This window comes from Callospermophilus lateralis, chromosome 12 (genome assembly GCF_048772815.1).
Source record: "Callospermophilus lateralis isolate mCalLat2 chromosome 12, mCalLat2.hap1, whole genome shotgun sequence".
Taxonomy (NCBI): domain Eukaryota; kingdom Metazoa; phylum Chordata; class Mammalia; order Rodentia; family Sciuridae; genus Callospermophilus; species Callospermophilus lateralis.
The window spans coordinates 65469598-65483303 of record NC_135316.1 but is presented as its reverse complement, the minus strand read 5'-3'; the positions used below and the strand labels follow the sequence as shown (position 1 = coordinate 65483303).

Here is a 13706-nt window from a genome sequence, read left to right as displayed (position 1 = left end):
GACCCATTGATCATTCAGTAACATATTGTTCATTTTCCAGGTGATGCAGGATTTTTCCTTCCTTCTTTTATCATTGATTTCCAGTTTCATTCCATTATGATCAGATAAGATGCATGGTATTATCTCCACACCTTTATATTTACTAAGAGTTGCCCTATGGCATAATATATGATCTATCTTTGAGAAGGATCCATGTGCTGCTGAGAAGAACGTGTATCCACTTGATGATGGTTGATATATTCTATATATGTCGGTTAAGTCTAGGTTACTAATTGTGTTATTGAGTTCTATAGTTTCTTTATTCAGCTTTTGTCTGGTGGATCTGTCCAATGGAGAGAGTGGTGTGTTGAAGTCCCCGATAATTATTGTGTTGTGATCAATTTGACTCTTGAACTTGAGGAGAGTTTGTTTTATGAACGTCGCAGCACCATTGTTTGGTGCATACCTATTGATAATTGTTATGTCTTGTTGGTGTATGGTTCCTTTTAACAGTATATAGTGGCCTTCTTTATCCCTTTGGATTAACTTAGGTTTGAAGTTGATTTTATTCGATATGAGTATGGCCACTCCTGCTTGCTTCTGAGGACCATGTGAATGGTATGATTTTTCCCAGCCTTTCACTTTCAACCTGTATATGTCTTTTCCTATCATATGAGTCTCCTGAAGGCAGCATATTGTTGGATCTGTTTTTTTAATCCAGGTTACTAGCCTATGTCTCTTGATTGGTGAATTTAAGCCATTAACATTTAAGGTTACTATTGAAATATGGTTTGTACTTCCAGTCATGTTTATTTATTTATTTATTTTAGTTTGGCTCGTTTTTCCTTTTTGATTATATTTTTTGTTCTTCCCTTTACTGAGTTACCTCCCAATGTTAGTTTTGGGTGCTGTTTTTCAATTCCTCTTCTTGTAGTGTTTTGCTCAGAATGCCTTGCAGTGCTGGTTTTCTGGCTGTGAATTCTTTAACTTTTGTTTATCGTGAAATTTTTTAATTTCATTGTCAAATATGAAGCTTAATTTTGCTGCACCCAGTATTCTTGGTTGGAATCCATTATTTTTCAGCATTTGAAATACGTTGTTCCAGGATCTTCTTGCTTTCAACGTCTGTGATGAAAAATCAGCCGTTAACCTAATTGGTTTACCCCTGAATGTAATCTGCCTTCTTTCTCTCGTAGCTTTTAATATTCTCTCCTTGTTCTGTATGTTGGATATCTTCATAATTATATGTCTTCGAGTTGGTCTATTTTGGTTTTGTATGTTTGGGGTCCTGTAGGCTTCCAGGATTTGGCAATCCATTCCATCTTTCATATCTGGGAAGTTTTCTAGGATTATTTCATTAACATCCCATACCTCTTGGATAGATTGCTGGTGATTTTTTAGCATCCTTTCTGTGTTGACTATATTCTTTTCAAGTTGATACACTTTGTCTTCATTATCTGATGTTCTGACTTCTATTTGATCTAGTCTATTTGTAATATTCTTATTTGAGTTTTTAATTTGGTTTATGGTTTCCTGCATTTCTAGGATTACTGTTTGATTTTTTTCAAAAATCTCTGTCTCCTGGTATAGCTCGTACTTTGCCATTTGAATTTGCCTATTTAATTCGTTTTCCAAGTATACTTTCATTGTTTGGACTTGCTGTCTAAAGTCTTCTCTAAGATTCCGTTCCATCTGAGTTAGGTATGCCTTGAGTTCTTTCTCTGACCATTTTTCTGAAGCCTCTAGGTTCTCCTGTGAATTTAAGTTGTCCTGCATTGTTTGTAATCCTTTTTTCCCTTGTTTTTTCATGGTGCTCACGTTGTTTTCCAACTCAGTTTGACTGTTGTGTTTCTGTTTTCTTCTTTAAATTTGTTTTGGTTTTTATAGTTCCAATATCTCTCCTTTGTGTTGGGAGACAATATTTAGAGATGTTGGGTTTAATTGTGATTTAAGGTAAATTCATTAGTTTCATTAGAGGCCTATAGAATTTGATGGCATGTATAGAATTGAGGTTTGAGCTTAGGATTTTATGTTGAGGTCTGGTGCTTTGATGGTATGGAGGTTAGTATATGTTAGCTTCTTTGGGGGGTTGCTCAATTGCAGGTGGATATTAACAAGAGAATAGACAGGAGTACTTGGGGGTAGTTAAGGGCTTAGGTGTACTTTGGACCGATTTGTAGTATTCATCTATTTGCATTTAGTAAATTGTACGTAATCTGGGTGGTCATGCTTAAGAGGAAAGATGGGGAAAAGGTAAGGAAGCAAACCAAGAAAGAGAGAGGGAGAGAGGATAGAAAGAGAAAAGAATAGAAAAGAAAAGGAAATGATAATAAAAAAATAATAAAATGCAGTAAAATAGAAATTACATTTAAAAAATAACAGTATAACTGTAGAAAAGAAAAAAAATTAAAGTTTAAAAGAACAAAGGGACACTGTTAAGCTTATATTTTCTTCGCTTCCAGTAGGTGGTGCTGTGCCTTCTGGGCCAAGATTTTGCCCTCCGGCTGTAGGAAACAGTCCCTGTGAGGCTGCTCCCTCCTCCCCGAACTGGTGTCTCTCAAAACCTGTTAGCTTAGGTTAATTCCTAGTTTCTAGTCCCCTGGCTTCTCCTGTCAGCCAGGTCTATCCCCTGTGTGATACCTCTTGGCAGTTCAAACTACACTCTGTGCCTGCAGTTTCCAGGATGTGGAGCCTCGGCTTTTGGGAACCGCACCTTATTGTTTTGACTCCCTCCGCTAGCCCCTCCTCCTAGAGCTGGCATAACAGGTTTTGTTTCCGCTGCTGGTGGGAGGGTGGAGTTGGGGGTCAGGTGCCTTTGCCTTCCCCCTTGCCTCTACTCACTCTCACTCTGTTAATCACGCCCCCGGAAAGCCGGGGAGAGATTTTATGTGATTTCCCCACTGTATGGAAGATGGTCTTAATGTCACAGACCTGTTTTATCACTGAACGAGCTGCGATCAGTCGAAAACTGGCGATGTTGACGTCAGCTCTCCAAGATGGTGGCCGCTGGCTTCCTTGGTGGTCTGTTCGGTGTGGAGAACCGAACTGGTCCGCTTCCTTCCCCCGTCTCAAACCCAGAATTCAGCACTGAGCATAGTGAGGGCACAGCCGGCAGGAGCCCGCAGAATCAGCAGCGCCATATCTTTGCGTTGCTAGCTCGCTGTTTCTAGAGACGCCGTTTCCCGGCGCGCGCCGCTGTCTCTAGCAGCGGGGTGAGTCGCTGAATAAGCAGCTTGACTCTCCATGCAGACAAATCGCTTGCGGTTGAGCCCCAGTAACTGATCCTCGGGCGATGGAAATCCTTCCTCTAGGTTTTGGTGCACCCCAATTTTGCTGGAAATTCCTAACAAGATAGCTTTTGGCCATTCTAACTCGTCATTCACTCGCACAGTGGTGCAGTACACGAGGGTGATGCACTCCATTCCCCGCCATCTTCCCTTCTCAAGTAGATATTGAAAATACATAAAGGTCTTAAGGAAAGAGCTTGGCATGTAGAGAAAATGACTGAAGCTGTTTTACCTTTTTCATTGCTCTGACCTTGGGTTTTGTTTTGATGGAGGATGGGCAAGGAGAAAATTGGTTTATAGGTGTAAAGAAAGGATGAAAATCAGGATGAATGTTTAGTAGTTTCTGTATTAATATATAGAAATAAAGAAATTTCAAACCAGGATTTTTCAAAGCCCCATAGTTGTATAGTCCAGTACAGTAACTGCTAGCCACATGTATTTGATGAGCACATGAAATATGACTAGTCTGCGTTGAGATGTACTAAATTGTAAAATATGTACCAGATTTTTATGACTTGGAATAAAATATAAAACATATTTTTTGATTTCATGTTGAAATGCTGTTTATATGTTAGATTAAATAAAGTACATTATTAAAGTATATTTTACCATGATTGTTTTTAGTAACATACTCCTAGAATTTTAAAATTATATATGTGGTTACATTTGTGGTCATCATTTATGTTTTCATTGGATAGTGAACAGAACTGCTCTTATACCTACTAGGTCAGTTTATTATTTTTTAATTATTTGTGTGCCCAAATCTTCATTCTTTTCATCTTCTGGGCAACCCTGGCTGTATCATAAGCCCCTGGGCCACCAACCTTTTCTATCTGTAAGCAGCCTGTTTTACCCCAGAGTGCTCTACAGATACTGTTGTTTTCTATACTGTACAGATATTATAGTTATTGTCAAGTATTGTATTTGTAAATAAGTAATATATTTCGACTTAAAAATTCTTTATTGTTGAAGCAATCTTATTTTTAATGTGGGAAGAGAAGGAGTCTTAACTCACTCTTGTAGCTTCTGTGATCATACTTTCAGTTTACTCTGAAAGATACGTGAGTTCTCTAGAAAAAAACAACATTTTTATTTTATATTTTGTTGCCCATATTTTATTTTATATTTTGTTACTTTTGGGCGTAAATGATCCTTCCCACTTAGCCTTCTGAATAGCTTCAGTTATAGGCATTTGCCATTGCACCTTGTTCCTAAAATGCCACCCTTTTTTGGGGTGTGTGTGTGTGTGTGTGTGTGTGTGTGTGTCAGAGAGAAGGAGAGAGATACTGGGTATTTAACCCTGAGCCATCTACCACTGAGCTATATATCCCCAGTTCGTTTTAAAAAATTTTTTAACTAGGGTCTTCTTAAGTTGCTGAGGCTGATCTCAAGCTTGTGTCTTTCTCATCTCCCAAGTTGGTGAGATTATAAGCATGCATCATCACACCCAGCAAAAGCCACATTTTTAACATTAAAATCTTATTTATAAGAGAAGTATATTAAGCATCTTTTTAAAATAATGTTTTTATTTAAAAAACACTTATTGCAAAAATGAAATTTGGTGACCTAAATTGCTCACATATTCTGTTTTTCATGGTCAAAGTGTTACATATTCTTGGTATAATCAAAACACATCAATTAATTTCTTCCTTCACTTCACAGATGTAAAGAACCTATATCCATCTTCATCTCATTATACAAGAAATTGGGATAAATTGGTTGGTGAGATCAAAGAAGAAGAAAAGAATGAGAAGTTGGAGGGAGATGCAGCTTTAAACAAACTATTTCAGCAGATCTATTCAGATGGTTCTGATGAAGTGAAACGTGCCATGAACAAATCATTTGTAAGAACACCACTTTTTTTTTCTCCCAAATATTGTGGGGGAGTGAATTTTAGACATTTTCAGTAGATAATTTGACACCAAATTACTTATACTGTGCCTGGAGGGAGACCTTTTTGAATGGGATTTGTGCAAATGTTTCTTCTTGCTCTAAACATAGAGTAGTTGTTGAGGAAGTTGAAAACTTGTAGAAGAGATGAGAACAAGTGATTATTCTAAATTAAATATATATATATATATATATATTTTTTTTTTTTTTTAATTAGTGAGTTAGGGAATTATCTTAGTTGAATCTGTCATAGTAGCTGAGTTAGCTTCCATTATTTACCTCCTAGAATCTCTTGTCTCAGTGTTAAGAGATGAAGAATATAGAGGGGAAATTTCCAAATTGTGTTTAGCTAGTGGAAAAGTATACATTAGTTATTCATTGCTATAATAATTTTTCTGTTGATTAGGAAAATTCAGGCTTTTGCTAGGGCATCATGAATACCATCCGAATCAGATTGAGATTTAGTGATAGTTTATCACTGTGGAACTATGTAAATTATTTTTCTTGATGTATTTTTCATTTGACTTTTTCAAGGAGAAATACTTCAGTCTTCCCAGAAAGGAAGTCTTTCTCACTATTAACTTTTAAATGCATTCTAGACAAAATAGCACTGTGTCAAATCAAAGATGTAATAGAGAATCTGAATATATTTTTATACTGAAACTTTGATAATTTTAAGTAAACTGTATATACTCATAAAACAAGCGATTTCTGTGGCAACATTGACCTTAAACCAAGGACTTGCTTCTGTCTTGTGGGAAAACAAACTAACCCCAAAATTCTCTCTCCTGTGTGATCTCCCAGTCTAATTAGAATAAATAAAAAATTGCATTTTTATTACACCAAAACAACAAACATCATGAAGTTTTACTATTTTTATATACATTCATTCATCTCTCTTTAACAGTGGAACACGTTCTGAGAAGTACATGTTTAGGTGATTTTTGTCATTAGTGCAAATATCATTGAGTGTATTTATATAAACCTAGATAGTGTTTGGTCAGTCACTTGATGGGTAGGTTTTTTTTCCCCCCTCATGTTAACTCATTGACCATCATCTCTTGATAGAATCAAGAGATGGAATCAGGAGATGTGAGAAGCTCCTGCTAGTATAATATGGTATGTTGTTTTTATATCAGTGGCAGCACAATAGATTTGTTTATAGCCGTAATTTGTTTAACCCTATGCTGTTACAACTGCTATGATGTTATTAGCCAATAGGAATTTTTCAGCTCCATAATAATCTTATGGTAACACTGTCCTATGTATGTAGTTCATTGTTGACAAAACATCATTATATAGCACATGATCGTATGAATATGCTAGGGTCATTGGTAGATGATATATTCAGTAGGTAATTAAGTAGATAACCAGATCTTCACTGAGACACTGTTGGTTGTTAAAATTTTAACTGTGGTTAAAAAATTTTTTTTCAGAGGAAATTTGTTTGTGTTTGACACTGGGGAGTATTAATTAGAGATCCTTAAAGTTCTGCTTAACTAGTATAGAAAGAGTTTATTTTGCTTGGTCTTCACTGTCTTCAGTAAAAAATTCTTCAGTAAAAAAAAATTATAGCATCACTTTTCATTTGAAGGTGGTGTTTCCACATATACCTTTGTTGATTAGCAGAGGGGAACATGGTGCTTGATGTGGTAATATATGTGTACATAGTACTTCTACCTAATTATTCTAGTTTCCTTTTCACATTTTCATAGAATTTGTTAATTTCTCTGAAATGCCTCAGTTTAAATAAAAATACTTGAGTTTATGTTGAGCTATATAATAGCCTATATTTGAGACTATAGTTAGAATGGTTTTAGGAAAATAATTCTATTTTGATTATATGGGCCCAGGAATTAACCTATTTTTATTTTTTATTCCAGATGGAGTCTGGTGGTACAGTTTTGAGTACCAACTGGTCTGATGTAGGTAAAAGGAAAGTTGAAATCAATCCTCCTGATGATATGGAATGGAAAAAGTACTAAATAAATTAATTTGCTATCATTGTATTGCATATACTCACCTAATGCCCATTGTGTATTGGTGTTGCATTCTTGAATTTTGAATACTGAATATCATTTTGAAAGATTATACCTCTTTACCTCTTTGTGCTTTAGAAATTATTTTCCTTCAAGTATTCTAAGAGTCTAATGAAGAATGAAGATCACATTTTTATCACTTCTGTCCTTAAGGATTTCAAACTTGCTGAAACTGAATGAATTTGCTACTAGACAGATTAGTTCTGTCTAGTTGTGAGGGTGAAGAAATCTTTAATGGCATATCTTGGATTATTGCCTTATTTTTGATGCAGTATTCTGTTAATAATTTATTAAACCTGGCAACTTTGGTTTAGCATAAATTTTTCAAATTCAGTGTTATATCGTGTTTGCTTTTAAAAACTGCTTTTGAAGTTGTAAATACAATTTTTCTATGAAAGTTTGGTTTATTTACCTTAAGTTTTTAATGAGAACTATGAGAAATTATTTATCATAGGAAATTCCCATTTAGTTATTTTTATGGGAAGTATTTGTAATTGCACTGAGATTTTGGTCCTACCTTCCAAATTCCTGTATAAAAAATCATAGATCCTTGAATTTAACACACAGCAAATTTAACTATAGTTAGGATAGTCTGTGAAGCCAAGGTAAAGAAAGATCTAGAAAACCCAGCTTCTCTTTTTTGTTGCCTTTACCACAATGGTATTCTTGAAGCTATAGCAGTGATTGAGTTTTTTATTTTTATTATGTTTTTTCTTTACTAGAAAATCTCTGTTCTGGAATCCATACTTGTTTCAGTGGTTATTGGTAGCTACTTTAAAGTAAATTAATGTGTATATGTTGAGTATTTACTCTGCCTAAAAACTATAGATACCACGGGAATACGAAAACTAAAAGACATGATCATTAATTTCAAGAATTTATAATATAATGAAGAAAATGAAAGTGAACATTAATGAAATAATTATAGAATGCTTACTGAGCTCATTGTAAATGTAGATGGGAAAAATTGTTCTGTGATTAAAATCCTTTTGTCTAAGCTCTTTTATAAGGTGTAGGTCATGGATGACTTGTAGATCTCGTGTTATAATCTCACCATAATATTTTTAGCCTGTATGCCCTGGAGGTTGATCTCTGCTGTGTTAGGTGTCACTGACATTTTGTGGCAAGACACTGCCTAGAACTGAGGGTAGGATGAATGAGAAGCAAATTGGCCATCGATTTCAGCCTAAGAGTAGATATTCAGCTTCTTCCTTCTATGCCTTATGTGAGATGTAGGGGAGTTCATAAGAAAAGCGATGGTAGCATGTCCTAGATAATGTTCAAACCTGTTGTTAAAACTTGTTAAAGCATGTTGCAGTTCTTGCTTTTCCTTCTACCCTACAAGCTACTTTTTTATGTTCTCTGAGTATGCCTATTAGCTAGATTTGTTTAATATTGGCAGGATTCAGTATTTTGCTGGTCTAAATGGAATTCCTAATATATATGAGATTGAAAGAAAGCATTATAAAATGCATGTGATCTAAATATGTTAGATTTGTAAATCAAGGTAGTTTTGAGAGAAGTAGGCCAAACTGCTGTGCAAAAAAGTACTACTGTGGTTGTGCTATTATTTCACCCTTCTAGATAATGGAAATTTGTAAGCTCACAGAGAGTTTTAAAACATTCTGATTAAGAGCCTCTTACTGTATTCTTACTGTCTACTAGTCTCAAAGTACCTGTTATTAATTGGTCTCATTTTTTTTCTAGATTCTCATTTTCATTTTTCAAGTTTTGGTTCTCTTAATCTTCTAAATTGTTCCTTCAGAATGTACTTTTTTCTGCATTAGTGTTTCTTTTCCCCTTTTTAAGGTTGAGTTCTGGAATGTATTTTTTTTCCCTTAATCATAGAGACTTTATCTGTTCTGATTTTGTCTTCAAAGACTTTTAAATGAGATAATCTGCTTCTTTGAACTCTGCTATGTAGTGATCACTTTGAATGGCCATACAGTAGGTTCAAAACAAGGTCCATTTTGACAATTTCTTGTCTGTCCTAATACCCATTCAGAGTTGGTTGCCAACTAACTAGTTTGACATGTTGACACTTTCTGGTCATTTTTTCAAGATATGTTTTCTGTCTTTTTGTGTAATGGAGAAAAGATGGTTTGCATTAATAACTACAATTATTTTTCCTTTTAAGTGTGTGTGCTTGGGTAGGTAAATGAGTGTGTGTATTGCTGAGGATCATAGACCTTTACACGTGCCATGCAAGCACTCTACCACTAAGCCACATTCCCAGCCCCACTACAAATATTATTATTATTATTAGGTACTAGGTATTAGACTCAGGGCACTCAACCACTGAGTCACATCCCTAGCCCTTTTTGTATTTTATTTAGAGACAGGATCTCATTTAGTTGCTTAGGGCCTTGCTAAATTGCTGAGTCTGGCTTTGAATTCCTTAGCTTCCTGAGCTGCTGGGATTACAGGTGTGCGCCACTGTTCCTGGCCTTGGTCTTTTATTTTATTCCCTTATTTATATGTGGTGCTGGGAATTGAATCTAGTGCCTCACACATGCTAGGCAAGTGCTCTACCACTGAGTCACAACCTCAGCCCTACAGTTATTTTTAACACTTTTGTTTTAGACTCACTATAATCACTAATTGCAGAACATTTGAAGGATTATTGTTAATGTATCCCTATGCTTGGAAAAGCTTTGTATTTTCTTGGCGGTCTAACTTATAGAAGAGAAAAATAATGGAACTGTCATGTAAATTTTCTAGATGAATTCAAATAAACATTTATTAAAATGAGGTGTATTGGCATGTCATAAGTAATTTAGATAGAAATTTTAATTCAGTATTTGGATGTTATTTTTTTTCTCCCATTTAATTCCATATCAAATGAGGTAATTGATCTCTGAGATAGTCTCAATGACCCAGAGCAAAATTGCATATTAATTTACCATCTGATCAGCCTAATACACTTATAATCCCTCTGGGATCTGCTTTGTCCAGATTTGTTTGTATCTATTACTAACACTTCTAAAAATAGATAGAAAATTCCTGGGTTGGGTTTATTTTTGTTAAATACTAGAGCCACTTCTTATACTTTGTAACCAGCTCTAAACTTGAAGCTTTCTTCAAGTATTGTAAGAATACGTATTTCAGTTATGTCTGCTTTAGAAGATATCAGAGCTGAGGGATGATAAAAGCTAAAAGGACAAAACTCTGCTTTCCCTGTAGAAAAGGGTCTTATGTAATCTTTTTTTTTTTAATATTTATTTTTTGGTGTAGATGGACACAACACAATGCCTTTATTTTTATGTGATGCTAAGGATCGAACCCGGGTCCTGCCTGTGCTAGGTGTGCGCTCTACCCCTGAGCCACGATCCCAGCCCCCATATGTAGTCTTAAGTAAGAGAAATCATCCACATTGATCTTGATTTTGTCTCCGATTGTGTATTTTCTTAATAAAAAGATTGTTTTCCATTAAGATACTTTGTTCTGGAAATTTGTCGGCATATTGCAATTGCTGATGTACCCACAATGTTACTATTTGGGGCCATCCTTGTTACTGCTTCTGGAATTAATTTACCTCTTGGCCTCTCTTCTTACATTAGTAAACTTGCCCCCCACCCCAATCGTCTAAAATCATACACATTGTGAACCCATAAGGTAAACAGTAGAAGATACTGTGTGACAGCATTTTTCCGTAGATAGGGTGATACTACCTTGTTTATAATCCTTTGGGGTAGTGATAGCATCCCATTATGACAGATCAGAAAAATGAGGCCAATTTTGGGCTGGGTTTGTGGCTCAGTGGTAGAGTACTTACCTAGCATGTGTGAAACACTGAGTTTGATTCTCAGCATCACATATAAATAAATGAATAAAATAAAGGTTCATCACAACTGAAAAAAAAATAAAAAGAAAAATGAGGTTAAATTTAAATTCTTTGCCCAAATTCATTTCATTGGTAAGTGATGAAGCTGGAATGTGAAACTAAACTTGACCCTTGCTTTAGACAACTGTGGCTCCCTCTTCATGTGAATGATTTGGTTTGGCAGTGAATCATTTTTATTACTGAATCAGCCATCTGAAAATGAAGCAAGTTGAGAGTTATTTATTTTTTTGTACATACATTGGGAAGGTATATTCCTAAAGATCACAACATTATCCTCACTTTGTTAAATAAGATAGCTTATTAGGAAACCAAGGTCTTTCCTTTTATAGAAGGTTCTGCAAATAATTAGTCAATGAGGGGGATACTATTGTCATCCCAGTTTTATAGATGGGAAAACTGGCATAAAGCAGTACCTATTTCTGCCCCATTGGCTTTTATGAGTTCATATAATTTCACAATCATTCTAATTGTAAAAGCTGAAAGTACCAGGTTTTTTTGGTGCATGTGTGTGACAAGTGATATAAAACCTGGCCTCAAGTTACAATATGAGTAGTCATATTTTGCTGCAGAAATAATATGTTTAATTACAGAAAGCTAGCATAGATCCTGCTGACATTGTTAAGTTAATGATATATCTGTATGACATTGCACAATTGTGAATTCAGAAACACATCTTTACCCTAAGGATTTTGACTAAGAATTACGTACCTATATGTGTGAATTGCAAAGAACAGTGCTTAATGTTACAGATAACATCAGATGATCTTACATGAACTTAGGTGAGAGATTTAAGGCCTAGAGAAAGACTTCTGTGTTGTAAGTTCAGTCTTTGAAGATTTGGGGTTCTGTCTGAGGAAAGCCAATTAAAAATTGTTGATTCAGATCCGGGCATCCCCTCCCAAAAGTAAAGCAAAAATTATTAAAATTTCTAGTTTTGAGAGCATAAAAGTTCATAGAAAACAATACTTTTGAATGAATACTGTAAATTTTGCCACCAATACTTTAAGAATCAAGTATGATAAATGGAAGAAGAAAATACAAACTATACAGAGGGACTTCCCTAGAAGTCCTCTGCTTTTTATTTCATTTTAACTTTTTGGTACTAGAGATTGGTAAAGCAGGGGTCCTTTACCACTAAGCTACTTCCCAAGTTCTTTTTATTTTTTATTATGTGACAGGGCCTCACTAAGTTGCTGAGGCCGGTCTCCATCTTGTGATCTTCCTGCCTCAACCTCCTGAGTTACTGGGATTACAGGGGTATGCCACAGTGCCAGGTCCATTTTATCTTTCAAAACAGAGTAAGACTATTGGATTGTAAAAACAAGTTACAGATTGGTACAGTTGTAAACCACACTGTAAACCACATTTTGATTTGTTCTCATTATAAGAGAAGCTGATGTTTTTATATGCAGGATTATCAGTCCTGTTCTCCCCTCACACACCAAAGAATCTGAAGCAGGCACTGCTGTGGATTCACTGTCAAGTTTATGGTTTTTCTACTGGTTTTTGCTGGTAATCTGTACTCTAGCATTACCCTTTTCTATGGCTTTAATTGAGCATTTTCATAAGTTAGGTAACTTAGGTTAGAGATATAGTTAGTGTACATTAAATATGCTAAGAGGTAAATACATTTTCTTGGCTTTATTATTATTTCTATTATTAGATGCCAAAGGGTTTTGTATTGTTTTTTCCTGCTTTACTTCAGAGGAGCTGTTTTAGAGTAGAAAAGATACTAACGTGAAACTGGAATCTTAAAATCCATTCTGATATTATAATATGTTGTATTTTGAGGAAAAGTTATTTAATTTATATTTTTCTCGTCTTTAACACTGAATGTTAGTTCTTTTCTTTAATACTGGATGATAGTTCCTCTCAGAATTGTGAGGATTTAATTAACACCTGACTCAAAGTATGTGTCCAATACATTTTATTTAAATATAAAGATTGTGATTTTTTTTTCTTCAGTCCTGTTATTAGAATTCCTTAAAGGAGGGCAAAAAAGTCTGGTTTTTCTTCCCCCCTGCTATTCAAAGGCTTTCATTATTCAGCCCCAACCAAAGATTTTACCTGCATTTCCTTAATTGCTTCTCTATGCACCAAAACTTCAGCTTCTTCCACTATAAATACTACAGTGCGTGCAAACTTTTTCTTTGAAGGACCATATAGTAAACACTTCAGGATTTGTGGACCATGGATAGTCTTCACTCCATATTCTCTGGTTTTAGTTTGCAGATGTCTACTCTCTGAATATACTAGTATTTTTATTCTTTATTCTTCTCTCTGAATATACTGTTATTTTCATTCTTTTCTTCTTTCTTCTCCCTCCCTCCCAAATTTCTAGTTTCTATACTTCATTTCTCTCACTGTAGTTTTGTTGGTTTGTTTTGGGCTACTAATTGAATCCAGAGATGCTTTGCCACCAAGCTGCATCCATCCCCAGCCCTTTTTGTTTTGTTTTTTTCTGGTTTTGGTTTTTTATTGTTGCTGTTTTTAAATGAGACAGGGTCTTGCTAAGTTGCTGAGGCTGGCCTCATATGTGATCCTCTTTCCTCAAGTCTTTCTGTTTGCTGGGATTACAGGTGTTTGACCCCATATCCAGCTTTGTCTTCCCCCGCCCCCCAAGTATGTCTCTATCAGTACAATTTTTTTTTCTTCCCTTTTAGTGGA

The 13706-nt window shown here is 35.2% G+C and overlaps 1 protein-coding gene across 1 annotated transcript in view; it reads left to right on the top strand.

The window, feature by feature from the left end:
- Positions 1-7183, top strand: part of Sugt1 (SGT1 assembly cochaperone of MIS12 kinetochore complex) — a 36988-nt gene extending 29805 nt beyond the window's left edge. The window contains exons 12-13 of the mRNA XM_076872066.1: positions 4929-5110; positions 7040-7183. Of these exons, the coding sequence (XP_076728181.1) occupies positions 4929-5110; positions 7040-7141 (284 nt within the window). The 3' untranslated portion in view covers positions 7142-7183. The remainder of the gene's footprint in view (positions 1-4928; positions 5111-7039) is intronic.
- The last annotated feature ends 6523 nt before the right edge of the window (positions 7184-13706 follow it).